Source organism: Pezoporus flaviventris, unplaced genomic scaffold, assembly GCF_033815535.1.
Source record: "Pezoporus flaviventris isolate CSIRO_AGI_PZ_B2104156 unplaced genomic scaffold, CSIRO_AGI_Pfla_v1 ptg000047l, whole genome shotgun sequence".
Classification (NCBI taxonomy): Eukaryota; Metazoa; Chordata; class Aves; order Psittaciformes; family Psittacidae; genus Pezoporus; species Pezoporus flaviventris.
The window spans coordinates 7,741,704-7,760,362 of NW_026892595.1; the positions used below are offsets into that span (position 1 = coordinate 7,741,704).

General features: G+C 43.9%; 1 protein-coding gene across 6 annotated transcripts in view; it reads right to left on the reverse strand.

Moving 5' to 3' along the window:
- Nucleotides 1–1,581: 1,581 nt before the first annotated feature.
- The window catches only part of JCAD (junctional cadherin 5 associated), a 63,137-nt gene continuing 46,059 nt past the window's right edge, over nucleotides 1,582–18,659 (reverse strand). For 2 of the 6 annotated variants that reach the window (XM_061468161.1, XM_061468162.1), the window contains exons 2-5: nucleotides 18,518–18,557; nucleotides 18,199–18,420; nucleotides 7,776–11,428; nucleotides 1,582–3,431 (exon numbers count right to left, since the gene is read on the reverse strand). In XM_061468161.1, the coding sequence (XP_061324145.1) occupies nucleotides 3,397–3,431; nucleotides 7,776–11,428; nucleotides 18,199–18,420; nucleotides 18,518–18,555 (3,948 nt within the window). In that variant the 5' untranslated portion in view covers nucleotides 18,556–18,557 and the 3' untranslated portion in view covers nucleotides 1,582–3,396. Of the gene's footprint in view, nucleotides 3,432–7,285; nucleotides 11,429–15,692; nucleotides 16,091–17,126; nucleotides 18,101–18,198; nucleotides 18,558–18,659 lie in introns of those variants that run through there. The other 4 variants (XM_061468163.1, XM_061468160.1, XM_061468164.1 and 1 more) reach the window with 4 other exon arrangements.

Consider the following 18,659-nt stretch of genomic DNA (forward strand, 5'->3'; position numbering starts at 1 on the left):
GTGGGGTCTGAAAACAATGATCCCTCTTGGAAGCATACTCCTAGTTCATGTTCAAGGAACTGCAGGAGGGAGCACTTCCCTCTTCTGAACCAAAAACCCTGTCAGCCTGGGCACCTCCACCTGCTGCACCCCAGTCAGTTCACGGCTGGGGAGAGAAGGCCTTGGACAGGTCAACAGCCCTGAAGCTCATGGGCGACTTCCTTCTCAGACAGAAGAGCCTGAAAGTTTGTCTTCATTGTTTATCTATCTTCCTAGCACCTTAGCACTGCCACCAGTTTCTGTGGCTGTCATTAAGCCCTTAAGCTGATTGTTCATTCTGGATTTCAACATGGAAGGAGATGCAGGTCCTATTTAGCTATCCCTCCCCTGAGGAGTCTCCCCATTAAACGTTTTTAAAATGCGTAAACCAGGCCATTTTCTTGCATGAATTTCTATGAATGCACTTGAAACCAGTGCCTTCGCATGCAAGCCTTTTGATAACCTGTCATCTAGCCCCAGCTTCCCCTGCTACAGCAGTACAACAGCACAAGCTGGATACAAAAAACCTTGTAGCAATGTGATTTCTGAGGTTCTAGCTCTGCCTTTCCTCCTGAGAATACAGGTAAATACAGAGTTCTTCAATGCTGCTCTGCAGTCACAAGACTGTTGCAGGACGCACGGGAAACAGCCTGCCACATCCTCCTCTGCATTACCGGCCTTGAGCTCCTGCCCTTGCCATTACCAACCCCAGCTGGTTTTTAATTCTATCTGATATAAAAAGAGCTTTTTGTTGAATGCCATCTGCAACTGGAAAAAGGTTTCTGGAAAGGTGTTCAGCTGTGCTGCCATCCAGCCCATTCTGATAGTTGTCATTTTAATTATGGCAGAGGTACTGTAGAAACACTCAGGCACAGTTATTCATAAAACTATACTCCATGTATTTCTCAGTTGCCTGTATCATAGTATAATATGAAACAACAAATGCTGTTAGAGGAATACACCATTTTTAAAGCAGTACTGACTCCAGTCTTTCATCCACTGACCAGTCACATACTAATGCAGCTTACTAACTTCCTCGGGTTTAATTTCTCATTCTTGGCCAATAAAATCTTCCCTGAAATATTGCTGCTTTCTATTTCTTCTTTCTTCTTCTTCTTCTTTTTTTTTTTTTTTTAAGATCTTGGCTGTTTATGTACATTGGAAAAGTAATTACTTGACATGAGGGATGACAGGCACGTTGCAGAATCAGTTAACCCCCTCTCCATCAGAACATACAATGCACGGAAAAATCTTGTTGCACCAAGAAATGAACTGAAGGTAGGCCGACTGGTTATATGGGACAATTTACAGTTCTCCAGAAACCAAGGACAAATTAAAACTTTCAATTTATTGCTAGGCATCACAGATTTACTAATAAGTGGGATGATGAAAGTTGAAGCAGTTCCTTCTCAGAATTAGTTTTTTTTTTTATGGGCAGAATTAGGGAGGAGGCTAGGGTGGACAAAAAGTGCTTTGTATCTATTTACTAGTGCCTAGATGCAGAAGATGGTGATGAAGAAAGGTGTTTGTCAACAACAACAACACACACAAGAGTTAATAAAATAAATTATAGACCACATTTTCTTTTCAAACAAGCTTTAAATAGTCCATATGTAACAGAATCATGTGTTACAGACAAGAAATTCTTTCTGCCAAAACACAGGATGAGTGTTTTTCCCCATCGTTCTTTCAAAATTACAAACTTAGGAAAAATATTTCAAGAAACTAGATTTTTAAAAATAAAATTATGCTAAAAAAACAGAAAAGGCCAGTAAAATAGACCGGTGAAGTACATGAACAAGTCATTAGAAGAATGTCAGGACACGGGTACTTACAAAAAAACCACACAGGAGTGGACATAAAGGCTTTAAAGATACACATACTATGCAGGCTAATTTAGAAGGAGCAGAATGCATAGGCTTTATTGTAGCTTCTGTAATTCATGCATTTGTGTGTGCAGATAAAATACACTTAAAGCCATGTATTTAAATGCCATCAAGAAGACACCTGAACTCTCCCCAGCAACATCAATTGACTTCAGGGAAGAATTAAACGCAGTTCTGTTTATTTTTTATACACTGGCCCAATTCAAACCCATAATCTGTAAGAAAGAGAATAAAGTAAAAGAAAGAAACCAGGTATTTTGTCTGAGCCACTCAGAGACACTGGGACTGAGATCCAAACCCATGTTTTCATCATGGCTGCCAAGGAATATAATGGCAGCAACACCAGCCCAGACAGTTCTCAGCTGTGTTTCAGAAAGTGGTTCCAAGAATGATCCAAAGGTTGAGCGGGGAAAAAACACTGTAGTACATACATACATAGATGGCTCTTTTTAGAACAAAATAAGGTGGCACTACTGCGTATGTGGCAATATGGAGTGTGCATTAAGATATACAAGTGAAATCTGCTTGGGGCACCTTCACTCAGAGGGGTAGGTCTTAAAATATAACAATAATAATAATACTTCTTTATACTTGCCACTTGTTAGCAATTGTTTACATCGTAGAAAAATAGATAGTATTTTGTAACAAGAAATATAGTTACTTTGTTAAAATGGGCTATTTTAAACCAGCTACTATTCTTTCATATAAAGAATTTCTAAACAGCAAAACAAAAATAGGTAATACTGAGTGCAAAACAGCCAGTGGTATACTTTGCATTGGTTTGAAACACTAGTTGCCAGCTACTATAATTACACATTCTGTACACTGTACTACAAAAGTCTTCCATCTTTTAGAAGCTTTGGGGTTTTTGTTTTTCTTCTCCCTAGGTGGCAAGCAAGTATTTAATCTGAGTAAATTCAAACTCTGGAAGTTAGAAATAATTTCACAATTGGTCTTCGCTATCATTCTCTCACATTCCTTCTCTGACGTCGTGCAGCAGCACTTTCTACTTATGGCCAAAAATCCCTTAAGTTAAACAAAGTTTAGACTGTAGATACTTAGAAGTTTAGCTTATAAATTCACATTCTTTAAAAAATCATTTCACTAATCTCCCACGTTTACATTTACACCAAAGAGAAAGCTCAAAAGCCTCACTTCATGCATTTCATTGTCCCCACTGAAGACTGAAATAGAGTTCAGATAAAAACCCATTTCCAACAGTTGGAATTAAGTTTTAATGCTACAAAGCCAGATGGTTCCAATGTATAAGTCAGATTTTGTTGTGGTCTCCGCAACAGGTTCAGATACAAATAGCTAATTCCTAGTGGCAGTGGTAAAGGCATTATCAGTACACCATGAACACCACAAATGGAGGCAATTTCCAAGCATCAAAGAACAAAAAAAACAAACAAAGAGCACCCAGAAAAGAAAGAAAATACATCAGTGAAACATTCTTAGTTGAACAGAAGTCTCTCTATTCTCTTCATTCATCTCACACCTTTTCAACTTTGGTGGGGTCATATGTATCTGAAAAAAAACCAAGAAAATATTGTTAATAATGTATCGGGAAATCTATTCAATGTTGCTAGCTGTGGAAATGAGACATCTTTTCCCTAGTTTTTATTTTAGAAAAGAAGCTAAAACTGGACTTACAGCCTTAAAGATACATGCTACATTCCTGACCCAAATTCTATATGCAGTCAAGTGTAATTTGGGAATAACTTGGATCAAATGCATGGAGATAGAATTTGGAAAGCCTTGGGTGGGTAGGAACATGTGCACTGAATGCTAAGTGACTACTTCTAGTTTTCAGATGCTTTGAAAAGGAGAGAAGACTTAACATTTGCCCCCCCCCCCCCCCCCCCGCCTTGTACTGAACGCTAAGGACAAGTAAATGTTTTAAGCATCCTAGCAGGGTGTTTAAGACTGGCTGAAGAAGTGATGATGCCATCCAACCATCAGGGTCTTTTCATTCAATTGCAAATCCTTGGTTTCAGATTAATTCAGCAGAATACAGGAAAGCACAGCTGTGTTGCATCACTATGGCTAGTCTGTCTCACTTCAGTCTGCAGAACTGCAGCTCACGTTTTGAACATTATTCACTAAAGCACTTTACTGGCTTACTAGCACTGCTCTTCATTTTCAGCCCACTGCTTATCAGTTCACAGGACAGACCATATGTTGTTTTTCTTTTCCTGAATCACCAAACATACTCTTTTATCAGATTTTTTTAATTGGATTTATCCCAACATTGGCCACGAAGTGAGCAGACAGGAGCCCTTTCCTTCACCTTTGTGACTTTGGGTAAGGATTGCACTGAACAGGCTTTGCCTTGTGAGATATGCCCTCCGCCATCATGCATGCATCTGACTTATCCTGGGCTCCTGGGGATGCACAGTCACAGCATGGAGGAAGGGCCTGGACAAACCAGCACTGCAGCCCATGCTACCATGTGCTACTTGCTGCTTAGGCAATTTGGGCATCTGTGTGAACCTTAAATGTCCCTCTTGTAGGCTGTACTCCCACAGCACTTGTGTTTAAACAGTTGAGCGTGAAAATAGTTGCACAAATAAATATCACACTTTGGAGTAAAACAGTAACCCTCAGGACTTCTATATTGATGTGAGTGAATGTCTTCATTCAAACAAGCATAAAGATCCTCAGAGGGAAACTTCTACTCCAGTGTGCAACTGTCCATCTGCAGCATCCAGACTCACATCAAGGTGGGGCTGGCTAAGGAAGAACTTCTGGATTTGGCCCCAGTGCGTGGATTCCTATTGCAGGATCCTTTATCACTGCTCTTGCCTACTCTCTTCAAATTGCTAGGTCAGTCAAGAAAGGAGTCTGTGCCAGCAACATCGTGTTTTCAGAACTGCTTATCACTATAAAGCCTCCTCTGGCATTTCCGAACTTCAAAAACAGATGCCATGTGAATGCAAAAAAAAAAAAAAAAATCAAGGAGAAAATGTTTTCGAGGGTTAGTGCACTCCAGGATAACGCTGCATCTTTCTAAGCGTAATGAACTGATTGTGTGGGAAGATGTCTCTAAAGCAGTAACATCTTTTTCACTGTAAATATTTTGCCATCTAAACTGCTAGAATTGTTCTGAGTGAGGTTGACCTAACAATAAAAATGGATTTACATCCAGAAACCTGATTTTCCTAAGGTCAGATGAATTCACACTAATAAAACTCTCCACAAAACTGCAGGTGCTCACTGTTTTGGGGAGTCAGGGGGGCGGGGGGGGAGACAATCAGGCCACAAGACATGGGAGTCTCTGTGTGGCTCAGTTTATTCCTTGGAAGCTGACCCATGCCCTCAGCACCTAAACCAAGGACAGAAATGGGCCAGGCTACGGCCCAGGCTCACTTCAAGGGAGACAAACATTGGAGTTCTAGCACTGAACAGAAATGTTTATTCAACATTTGGTTAAGCTCATTTTAAATGCTTTGTACAGCAACAAAGCCAGATCAGCAGCCTCATGGAAGCAGTCTTCAAACAGCAAAGGAGAAAATATATCCACTGCATTTGGAAAAATTTGGTGATGTTCTTCTAATGGCAGTATTTGCATAGTAAGATGAGCTTCTTGCACTGAGTTTCATCAGAGCTTTTACTCTGAGATGACTGTTCATATGCCAAGCTGCATTATACGTGTGAAAGCCTGTTTCTGTTAAGGGCTCTAGCCTCTATGATGGGCCCATTCTGCAATTATAAGAGTAGCATCACCCTACCTCACTCCAAATAGTATGGCCTTTGGCAATACTCTTTAAAAGCTATGAATACAAAGGTTTTCAACAAGAAACCTGGAGAGGGGCTTTCTCCATGGGCATGTAGTGATAGGACAAGGGGGAATGGCTTTAACCTGAAAGAGGGTATATTCAGATTAGATATTAGGAAGAAGCTCTTCACTATAAGGGTGGTGAGACCCTGAAACAGGTTGCCCAGAGAAGCTGTGGCTGCCTGATCCCTTGCAGTGTTCAAGGCCAGGTTGGACAGGGCTTTGAGCAACCTGGTCTAGTGAAGGTGTCCCTACCTGTGGAAGGGGGGTTTGAACTAGCTGATCTTTCCAACCCTGACTATTCTATGATTCTATGATTCTATGATCTTGAAGGTCCCTTCCAACCCAAACCATTCTGATTCTATGCTTAATTCTCATTTTGTCTGTCAATGGTACCAGTAAGCTAATCTGGAAGTTGGAGTGAGAGTTAACAGAGGAAGACACAATATTAGGCCTTTCTACAAACATGAATCTTCAGTCGTGCCTCATTAAGGTGAGGTGAAGATCCTGTGACCATCAACAATTCAGGGTCTCTTTGGATGGGAAGAGACCAGTGGTGTAGATGCTTTCCCCTCCCATGTGAGTGTGTGCTACCCTGTGGTACTGGATGTGTGCAACAGGAAGGGACATCCACCACGCTTATCCAGGAATGGGGAGGGCTGTTACGTCTGTGAGGGAACTGCTGCAACAGGAACACACTGCAGAATACAAGCCTGGCATTGTCAGCAAGAGGGATAAATTTAGACCTAATTTACTGCAGAATAAATCTCCAATAAACACACATTATCTGTTTTGATACATCCCTGAAGTCATGTCACCATAGCAGTTATTTTCTTCACTCCAGCAGAAACCCCAAGGGAGAAAAGCATAAGAAATTCATGTAGGGCATACTAGACCTGATGGGTACAAGAAAGCTGAATTAGCCTGTTTGGAAAATCTGCTCTTGAGAAATACAGTTCAGAACAGAAAGAGACATAGAGCTGTGAGACAGAGAAAGAAGACAAGAAGGGAAAGGCTGCAAGACTGCAGGAGTCAATACTTAGAACTAATACAAATATTTCTCTTCAGATGGAAATACATAAATCCACTTTAAAGTATGCTCTATTTAGTTTCTGTCCCTCTGTGCTAGAAGACTGTGAACAGATTTATATCGGTGAAGTTTAATGAATAACCTGTGCAGATTTCAAGGGAAAGTGTTAGCTGTTACAGAGAGGACAGTAAAAGGAAGGAGGAGATTAATATTCATTTAACAACCTTCACACCATACATTTGCTCACTCCAATTAATTTAATGGACTAGACAGGTGGCTTGGGAGATTTATCCTTTAACACAGATCTATGGCAACAACTGATTTTCAGTGTTCAACACAAGGCCATATGAAAACCATTTTGAAGACAGAACAGCTCATACACTTTGGGGATGCATATGGACTACACAAGTTTCTATACTTTTGAGAGATGAGGAACACACACCAACCCCCCCCCACAAAAAAAAAACAAAACACAAAAGGTGTTCACTGAGAAGGTCAACTTTCCATTTGACCTGGGGATAACAATTATTCCCAACATCTGAGCTGGAAAATATTCATGAGAGAGAATTTTCCAGGCCTCTCAATGCAGCCATTTCCCAGGGGCTTCACAGAAGAACATCAGACTTTTATTTTTAGTTTCTTCTGAACTCTGATACAGTACGTGTCTACTTAAGAGAGGGAAAAAATGGGTATTCAAGGAGAGGCTATGATTAAATCATCACATTCCCAAACACTGGCACTAGAGTGACTATCTTTCAACTCTGCTGTTTGAAGCTGGCTGTTCTCTGAAACAATTAGACAGAGATAAGACCTCAGAGGGCGCTCCAGTCTCTGTGAATGAGTTTCAGTATCACAAGTGAGTTTTAAAGTACCTTTTCCTAAAATGCGGTCAGAGAACACTCATCTCTTCCACAGGGAGAGCAAAGGTGTGACAACCAGATGGGGGTAGTACCACCTACAGCCTGTAACTATTTGAGCAGCATTATGTGGGCATAAGCAAATCGATCATGCCCATTACATAAGAAAACAGCATGCACCCGGATCTCCTGTAATAGGGTCTTACCTAAAGAAAAATCTTTGTTGATCTTCTTCTTGTCCATTCCACCTAAATATCCGTTTTCACTGAGAGAGATGACACGCTTGGAAACAGCCCCTGAGCTTGCCAGTTTGCTTCCTCTTTCCTCTTGTACCCTCGACAGCTTCTCCTCATCCACCTCCTCTCCTGAGTCTGCGCTCTTAATGCTCAGGCGTCTCATCCGGGACACAGAGTCAACTTCTTTCATTCGTACTAAGCGATCCATGGCAGTCCGGCTAGGTGGAGAAGTGAGCTTGCCTTGGAGTGTCTCTATCACTTTTGAAGTGCTTCTCACTCTCTTTTCTGAATGTGGATACACAGTTGACTTGCAAACCAAGTTTTGGTCCTCACCTTGGCTGGGACTCGCAGGTTGTTCAAGAACTTGCTCTGTTACCTGTGGTTTAGCACTGGTTTCCTGGTGAGCAGTCTTGCATTCATCAGGGTATAAAGATCGGCCTCCTACTCTGACAAAAAGAGCACTTTCTGTCCAGCCACACTTTCGTCTGCCTTCGTAAGAACCCTCTTTTTTTTTTCCTTTGTCACTTACTGCGCTCCCCACTGATGACCCAAAGTCCTGGGCACCATTTGCAGGGCTAGTGCTTGGGTGGGGCTCAAGGCGGTCATCTGGAAGGAGAGACTCCACTGCTATATCTATACCTAAAATCCTTGCAGCTCTTGCCTGCAATGACTCATTCACAGGGATTTCCACTGCATTTGCATTTGAAGAGTAATCGGAACTGTTAGCACCGGGTCCTGGGGCTACATCAAGTCCCACTGACCTCAAATCTGGCTCTGAGCGTCCATGGTTCCTCTTCGTTAGTGACAAGCATACTACCGAGCCTCTCTCTAATACTGCATCATTTGTGGGAGTTGCACCTTTGCTCAGCTTAACAAAGTCTAGGTAATTTTGGTCTTCACTCATAGCCTGCAAGACAGGGTTATTGAAAGGATTACTGTGACATGAACTGCTTGGGCTACTGGACAAAACTCTCTGGAGAGGCTCCATGTCAACTGGCTGCTTGCTTTTTATGTTCTTGGCTTCCCCCATCCTCATTTCTGTTATCAGACTTCCATCTGCTGGTCTGACTCCTTCACTGCTCCCTCCTGGCTGCAAAGAGCCTTGAGAACCAATGCTGCCTGGCTCGCCACCATGCTCCGTCCCCACACTCCAACTTTCAGACTTACTTTTAACTCTTCCTGACTTAAATACAGGCCCTTCTGGCACAACCATTTCCGATTTCCCACTGTGTTTTGGCTCCTGGTTCAACTTCTCATTTCTGGAGGCCCTCCTTTGCCTAAGGGCACCTGCCTGCAGGGAAGCCACAGCACTTTCCAAATCTTCTTCACTGCTTGTGCTCTCCTCCTGCTCTTGCAGCTCCTTGTTAAAACTTTCTAGCTCACTTATTGCATCCCAGGGACGGCGACTTACAGGCTTCAACAGGAACTGACCAAACAGCTCTTTACTGTTGCAGGGAGCACCTGGTTCTCCCTTAATTACATCTCCCTTGGAGAGAAGGCCAGTTTCCCTCTCCTGGGCAGACATGGGCTGGCTCCGGAGCACTTTTGGGGAGGGGGCATGAAGGACTGAGGTGGCAGTCCTGGAAAATGCACTGTTGCTAGACTGGCTGAGGTACATCTGACCCTTCATACCGTAAGTGCTCTGCCTGCAGCTTCTCTCATCAGAAGGTAACTCTGTCTGGTTTGACCCTATCGTGGATAGCGTACAACCTAGAAGCTTTGGAGACAGTGGTTTGTTACTACTGGGCTGCTCAGGCTCTGTACCATGGAAAAATTGCGGGCTTTTAGGTTCTTCTGTGAAACTGGTCTGTGTCTGCTGGTCTTTGTACTGATCACCTGGCCAGGAGCCAGAGTATTTGAGCTCTCTGTGTTTTGCAGGCTGAATAAATCTGAGGTCATTCATTTGTTTGAACTCTTCTGGTCTCCACAGCTCTTGTTTTTGTAACTCATTTTTATTGGTCATGCTTCCTGTAAGCGCTTGTAACTCCAAGTCCGTTGAAGACATACTTAAGAGACTTTGTTCTTGCAAAGCCCCATTGTTATCAAACCCATTCTTACCAGGGCTCTGGGTTATGTTGTTGTTCCTATCTGTATCTGGCAGATTGGATTCTGATTTAACTGGGATAGATACCAAACAAAATATAGTTTCATTCATTTTTTTCTTTGAACTTTTTTTACTCTGCATCCCAGTTCCAGGTTCAAACTTTTTCACTTTTGTAACAGTCTCACAGGTGCTGTCCATATGTGAATTTCTTACAGAAAGTTTGCCTTTTGTGTACTCCACACTGGCTTCGTTACAGGGGCTGTGATTAGTTGTGCTACAACCGTCTCTTTGGTCCAGCAAGGCACAGTTTTCCTGATCTTGGATGGACGGTGCCAACCATCTGTTGCTATGGGTGGAGCTGATGGAAGTTCTTTCGCCCTTTGCAGAATTGGACAAGTTTGATGCATCCAGAAAGGCACTGTTGTACTGTACTTCAAGATCTCTCTCTTGCAAAGCACCAGAACTGGGACTACGTGCATTTTCAGTGTATTTAGTGTTGTCCTGAAGACTTTCAGGTGGTGCAATTTTAATATGTCGTATCCGAGGATCATCAAAGGGAATATACTGAACAGAACGCAGGTAGTCAGCAGAGCGCCGTACATGGCTTTGCTTCCCGTGAGGAAGATGGTTGTCTTTGCAAGGGTCAACCCCTTCTTCAGAAGTATTCATGGCTGGTCGTTGGCAGGGGACAACCCGCTCTGCAGGACCCTGCTGATTGCTGCTGGCATATGTGTCTGTGTTAGGCACTTCACTGAGAGGATGCGGGGTCACGTTTTGGTGAGGTGGGGATTTGTAAGAAGGAGGAGGTACATAGACTGGGGGCTCCAAACCAGAGTCATGAATGCAAGCCTCTTGCCTTGGCTCATTAACTTTGGCTAAGTAAGAGATGGGTTCATCTTTCTGGTAGTGGTCCTGGAAACCCACAGCATGGGCAGGTGCTCTGGTCTGCCGCTGCAGTTCATAGGAGGGAGGCTTGAGAGGTTTCCCATACTTGGGTTTCACCAGGGGAAGGAGATGGCCTCCTGTTTCGTGGGGCTTGGCTGGTTCCACACTCAGTTTGTTTGGGGGATACGAGGGGGCTTTATTTACGCTGAGTGAGTTGTTACTGTTGGTCAGGGAGGGCATTTCCACACACCTCATGCTCTCGGGTGAAAGGACCCTTGGCAATGATTGTGATTTCCCCTTGTTGCGGGTGCTCAGTACATTGTCTCCCAGAGTCAGTGAATACAGCTCTTGAAGCAGCTTCTCCCTGTCACCCTCAGACATTTGTCTCCCTACCTTTTTTGGCTGGTTCCAGCTTTCCATTCCCATACTTTGCCATCTGCAGTCACTGGGCACTTCACAGCTCTCCTGCAAGCCACGTCTTCTGCTGTGCCCTGAACCTGTGCCCACCTTCAGCTGACTCTCCTTGGGGTGCTGGGGTGCCCCCGGGGCTGCAGCCAGGCCTTTCATTTCCACACCGGCTTTCTGGGAATAGCTCAGGAGCACACTGAAGTCCTGTCCTCGTCTTCTCCAGTAGGCAAGATCTTTATCAGTCTTGGGCTGGGAAGACCGTGCTAATTGAGGCCTGTCATACACCCTGAAAAAGAAACAGTGTCACAGGCCGTTTGCACAGATGCCCGCCTTTTCTTTTATGAGTAAAGCACATTAGGAGGTCAAATGTGGAGTTATGCCAATGGGGTTTGTGTAATCTATTTGCAATCAGATGATATTATGACTTTAATGAGAGGATTTAAAAGTCAGTCATTAATGCGAGTAAAGGAAGGGACCAATGCTCTGCTGGCACATTGTTAGCTATGCAAAAAGCCGTTAGAGAGAGAAACAAATGCACACAGTTACATGCTGTGCAAGCATGCACAGCCCTCCTCAATGGACACCATAAAACCAGAAATGATTGTGCGAAACTTATTTCTGCACTCTGCTACATCAAAATCTATAGATGTCAAGGGGACTACTGTGATACACAAGTTTAACAGTAATCCAAAAAGCAGAGGTAAGTAGAGCAGATAGAGGGCTATTTCATAAGATATATTCTGTAAGAAACACGATTTGCATCCTACTGCAAGAACTGAAATTTTACATGTTGTTTCCAGTGTTGTTTCTTTTCATTTTTCCAAGGGAATAAATTCCTTCAAAATACTTTGGATTAAATGACACATGCCACAACAACGGTGATGCATCAGCACAATTCTGATTAAGGGGGAACCAATATTTAAAATCTAAAATACCTCAAAAGAAGTATAAATTTCCCATATAAAAGAGGGATTAACTCCAGCAATCCATTCCTTTCCAACCCTAACGATTCTGTGATTACTGAAATATGAAAGACATGAGTCATTTTACTATGGATTAAAAATCCAGAACACAGATTTACATGAACAGAATAAGCTCTTTGTGTGTTCTGAATGGTGTAAACTGTTTTACATATTACTGTGGAACAAAACTGGTACCCTTCTATATAAATAATTAATTCATCTTCTACTTGAACTGTGTTCTCTATTCTTGTACCTGAGGTGTCCAACAATATAACTGCCTTTACACTCTGTGGTTGCCACCAGCATAAGAGTGGAAAGAAAAATCAAAATTGACAGAAATAGGACAAGTATGTAGATAGAACCCAAGAATTTCTTTCTCTTCCCTCCACCCCAAGGTATATAAACAGTCATCTGGCTCTTTTTTACTAAAAAAAACCTCATCTATTTAAATAGTAGTTTGTAAAAACTTAATACAACTCAAAATTTAGAATGAAAATTAAGCAATCCAAACCCACAGCAATTTTCTTTTGTGTATATTAACTTCATCCATGACTATAAAAGTTTAAAAACCAAACTGGGATAACGAGCATCTTGTTCATATTAATTCAACTGGATTAAGACTTAACATCTGAACAAAATGTTCTGCTGCTAAAGCGCAAAGTACAGTTCAATTGCTGAACCTCAGGAAGTAACAGACATAGAATCATAGAATCAACCAGGTTGGAAAATACCTTCAAGATCATCAAGTCATCTTCATTAATCAGTGAGATATAACAGAATACCTGCTACATTGGAAACTTGATTGCAGGGACAACAAACATTTCTGTGCCCCTCTGCATGTGGAGACACTGACTTGAACAAATGCTGCCACCTTTTGAGATTATCAGATCTACCTATTCATCTCATCCCCACATTGCTATGGCACCATCTGTATGTGCGTTTACAAAACAAGGTGACAAACAGTGTCTAGCACTAGCGAGGAGGGAATGGAGAGATTGCTCCTTCTGTTTGATTTTATCCATTATTTTAAAAGGGTCTGCAGAAATTGCAGAAAGTACAGAGTCATAGATTCCAAGATCAGAAGAGACTGTTATGATTATTTAGTTTGACATCTTGCCCAACACAGACCATCAGACTTCCCTAAAATGATTCCTGCTTCAGTGGTAGCATGTCTTTCAGAAAAGCATCTACAAATCTTGATCTTTATATTTCCAGAGATGATGTTGCAAAGCTTAATTCACCATCAAAAATATCAAAGCAAACCCAAATTCTTATTAACCTAAATATAAAAACATCCAGGGAAGGAGGTAAGGTAGACAATAATATTGAGATATGCAACAATTTCAACTAACAGCATGGGAACGGAATGGGCTACCTGTTTAAAGGATTTAATAGGAAATCAGGAAAGGGAAGGAAGCATTACTCGACTCTTTCCTAGGAAACCACCAAAACAGAAGAGTTTTAGTTAGTTTGCTTTTTTAAAAAACAAACAAAATCCAAGCTCAGTCATTTATTAAAGTAAATTAGCCCAAGTTAGGACAGCTTCAGTTACAGAAAGGTTGTGTCTCCATTTATTAAAAGCTGTTTAAAAGATTAAATTTATTTTTAAAGATTAAAATATTAATAACTAGGCTCCAGTAATTAATTTTGGAACATGATACAAACCACCACATAACATGTACCATGTCATCATTGCAACATGAGTGCAGAAAAGATATTTAAAAGGAGGTATTCAGAGCATTTTAAGCCTGATCTTTTCTATGATCTATTCACAAGATGGACAATATCAGTCTCTCCAGCTCCTGGCTCAGGTGCTAGAAGTGGTTACAGCCAGCCTGTATTGTAGGCAGCATAAACCTCTGGAGAGCAAGGCACTGCACTGTGCAGTGGAAAGGGGATGCTCCACAGCCTTCCAAAGGACACTCCTGCTTAGCTCCAGCCTGAAGGCTCCTCTCCTTCCAAGGACGGAAAACAACTCCTGCACATGTGCACACTGCAGGTATGGCAGTGGGGCAGCACTGCACAACCGCACTGCTTACGGCCACTACTGCAGCAGAGTGCCTCCTTCTGGGATAGATGACACTTTCGGGTCTTGGGTCAATGAAGTGGTGGGAAGAAGAATCCAAGGGGCACCCCAAGTTCAAAATGCTCCACTACAGCCTCATCAATGCTACATTTTTAGATGGCAAACACCAGTCATGCTGCAGTCTTCATGTCCAGGACATATTATCAATGAAAAGATCCCAGAGCTCCTCTTAGCAGTAGCTAGTCTCTGATTATGCTACTACAGAATTCTGTGTCACCCCATGATGTGCCAGTACTGATGCACAAACAAATGCACACCTGGACACAGCTGCTTGCAACTGCTTCACAGCTGTGAGGGGTGCCAAGGAGGGAGCGGTCCCATGGGACCAACCAGGAAGATGTAAGTGCCAGTGACAGAGAGGTCCCATGGGACCAAGGAGGTAGATTTTAACATCAACAACTGTTTTCTAACAGGCCTGCTTCTAACGAATATCAAGTTTGCTATCATGAAATGCTGTAAACTGAATCTGTATCTAATGAAAACTGCTGAAAATAACTCCCCAAACTATTGCTAGCTTTCTATGAACTTTAGGTCTTTGCAAGAAATGAGGCCATCAGTCCACCCTGCACTATCTGCACTACCTGTATTTCACCAAGCTGCCATACTCAGAGCAATGGGTGGAAGCTGCCCAGTTCCCCTAGGGTGACTGACCAGCAGGACCTCACATGATGCACATAATGCGGCTAGAAGTGAAGGAGTATGGCACAGGCTTCAAGTCAAAACCCTGCAGAATGAGGCCACTGTAGGGCTTTTGAGGGAGTTTTTGTCCCTGTTTTTGGCTTCCTGTATGCAAATAGTAGGCAGTAGGCCCCCAGTAACCCATGGTGCCTGAGCTGCTTTGTACCCAACCAAGAGGCACTGTTCAGAAATTTCCAGGATTTGGCATCAAGGGGAAAACTTTTCAGAGGGCTGCTTTGGACACTGGCAGCTTCTGTTCTGGTTTGGGAGCCTATCCTCACATCAAATTTACCAAGCCCTAGCATTGGGAAACACCAGCACACTTTTCTAATTTTTCCAGCAGGTGATCTCATTAATGATGTCTATTTCTGCCTAAATTTGCTAGTTACCAACATAGTTTCTCCCACACAAACAGCTGAGAAAAGTGCCTTTTCTCTCCACTCAGAAGAGAAGCAGGAGAGAGTTCTATGAACCCTGTCATGTCTACCAATAGGGTCAGCTTTCCCATCTTTTTTGCCTCGTCTCCTTTCCCAAACCTTTACTGTGAGACCTCCTCATGCTCAGTTAAGGACAGTGAGGACAGCCCTCCCATCATCCGCTTCACTTTGCCTGAGGAACAACGGGACGGAGCAAAACATTACTTCTCAGCTCCACCAGGGTGCCAGGCAGCAGCAGCGGGCGGTGTGATGTGCCCACATGCAGTTGCTATGAAGCCTGTCTCCTCCTCCTCCTCCTCTGCAAAGTTTCATCAGCATAACCACCACAATGAGTGGAGACAACAGCATCATCTCCTGCCATCATGAAACACCCTGAGCCCTGCAAACCTGTCTGCGTAGGCAGCAACGAGGTGGGCAATGTCACTCCCTTCTGTGGTGCTTGGAAGGTGATTAGCTCTTCTATATCAGTGAGTGGTATGGGCAAGAGTACGGTGTAGATAATTCCCTGGCTGAGGAGCCCGAGTGATGCTCCAGATTGCCATGGAGCTGGGTCAAGGTCTGTGAAGGCAATTGGGACACACTCTGCCTCTTCTGGGCTTTTCCTGCTGTGGTGCAGCACTGGGAAGGCAGTGCCAGGAAACTGCTGCAGGAAGCCTGCAGTGCCCGAAGAGCAGTGTCTTCATGCTGGATCTTTCTGGGTGGTTGTCACCTCTTCAGGCCTAAATGGCTCCCAGATCTCTGCAGCGTGCAGTTCTTTCCCAGCCTGAGAACCAGGAATCTATTTCCTACGACAGCACAGAAACCAGACAGTGGGAGAGATCAAAATCCCCAGTGGAATTCACCATGGCCTACCTGTAAAAGGCCAAAACATTCCAGAGTGGGTCCCCTTCCCTTCAGTTTCAAAACAGCTCACACCTGCATGGCAGCCCTGTGCCTCAGATGTGCCTGAGGGTCAGGAAGGGGCCTGTCACCCTGGCTGGAGCTCGGCAATTGAAACACGGGTGCTGCAGCACTGAAGCTGCAGCCAGCTTTCCTGGATCTCTCCCAGAGGGCTCGCTCCTCCCTTCCTGTACCAGCAGCGCAGTGGCATGCTCTGCACCAGAGGTACTCTGCACACCCAGGGGTGGCAAGAAAGGCACGGCTCAGACAAAGGTTTTCCCTTGCTCATAGCTGCTAGTGCCTTGTAAGAGTTCCCAATAGGCTCTCTGGGAATCGGAGTTTGCTGTGACAATAAGAAAAGAGTTCTATCTTTATGAAGGTGTGACACAGCCACTTCCAAGGCTGTGTTCCCTATATAATGTGGAAAAGACATTTTAAAAAAACAGACTATAGTATTTAACTACGCTGCAGACTGACAGGTTCCACTCCTTGCATTTTGAGTCTTAGAGACGTTTAAATTGTCAGATTGCATTATTTTGTATTTAGCCATCATGAGCAGTTACAGATACCTCTGCCATGTCTGAAACACGGGGCAGATACGTGATCCCCCAGAGATGCACTCGGAGAAGAGGGATTCAGGGAGGCAGCAGTCCTCCCTTGCCACCATGCACCCACACAGGCTCTACCTTACAGGGTGTGGGAGCAGCAGCACGGGAGTAGCTTCCAGCCTTGTACAGCCATATATCTTCTTCACACCAGTTTTTCTCCATACTGTAAACTCGGTTCCAAGGCCAAGCACCACCCCTCCTTGGCCCCCCTGTGCACCCTCTTCCCCTGCTTCAATACCTTTTCCCCTCTCATTCTTTCTCACTGTCTTCCCTCACTTTATTGCTGTCCAGCTTACTTTACCCATAACACACCATGAAGAATCCTCCTCATTACCTTTAAACCTGTGTCCTCTCCTTCCTTCTGCAGAAGGGCTGGTTCCACCTGGGGACTTTCATCACGGCTGGGATGTGCTGCCCTAGGACTGCTTTGCAGAGCTCACATCTCTTCCTGCCCATTATCCTAGCTGGCAGCCAGGAGCCATTTCTGCTCCAGGCAAGCAGAGTTGCAAGCAGAAGAGACATGAGGGACAAGCCCAGCAGTCAGGGCCCACATGCCTTTGCCACATGAAGGTCTTCCTAAGAGGACAACCTCCCAAGGCAACAGCGTTTTGCCCTGCTTTCAGTTTCAGGCCCACTGGGCAGGAGGAAGGGGCTTTTCCTTGTAAACTATCGTCACACGTGGGCTGGCTTCCAGTCCTGCTCTAGCCCCTTTCCTTTGTTCATCTGCAGCACTCAAATAGCTGCAGAACAATGGCCAAGCAGCGGTGTGTACACACAGCTCTTCCTGCCCAGCCTGCCCCAGCCCCAGCACGCACGTACTCCGTGTTAAGCAAGCCACGGTTGTACAAGCACATTTTATGGAGTGACGACAAGAGCTTCCACTGGCTTGGAGTGGTTTTAAAAAGAAATTCACAGGCACCTTCTCATGTTTACTCCACGAGAGCAGGCTTAAAAAACCAAGAAAGTCCTTGGTGCATTTAGGCACACCCTAATGTGTTCAGCACGTGGCTAAATCCACAGCAAAAATCAGGGTGTGTATATGGCAGAAGAAGAAGCTTCAGTTTTTTAAAACTAAAGGAAGAGCTTTTGCCTCCCTCCTTTTTTTTCACTGTACTTGGACTGAGCTTTTCTAAACCCATCAGAAAGGCCTTTCTAATATAGACCACATCAGTAAATTAAATATTCCACTTCCCCTCACCCCAATATTCTCAAAGGCCTACCTCTAAGCAGAAGATGAATGGATGTGCCACTGCTTCGTGTGGACTTGCACTGCATGGAAATGGTCACCAGTATGGGAGCAGAAAAGGAGTACAGGAAGGCGGTGTCAGAGGTTAGGGTCATGCTTAGTTAACTGTCAGCACCAAAAGGAAGAGAAAGCAAAGCCATGGCATGATGCTGAAACTTACCCCCCTTCTGAAGTATGAAAAGTGGACAAACCCTGAAGGTCATGGTGGTAACCAGGACCTGCTTGCCTCCCTTGGCTCCCATGGCTGCTTTCAGTGCCGCTTGAGTTGGTTTTCACCAGAGGTTTCTTGCTGTAAGCCCCAGCTCTTGATTCTGCCTCAAATCCATTCAGCGTTCTCTGAGCAGATCTGTTCCTTGTGATTTCCTGCCGGTATCCATCATACCTGTTCTCATATGAAACAGGGGGATTTTTTGACAGCTTGTATCCATGAGAAATAAGGAGGTCCTCGACACTGAACATGTTGTGCTGGTTTCACTCACAGCTGTGCCATCAAAAAGCTCTTTCCAGAAGGATCCATCACTGGAAAACAAAACCATAAACAAACAGAAGGTTGCTTTAAACAAGGAAAGATATCTTTGATCAGCTGATAGGCTACTGAAGCTGAAAGTCTCATTCTCTGGC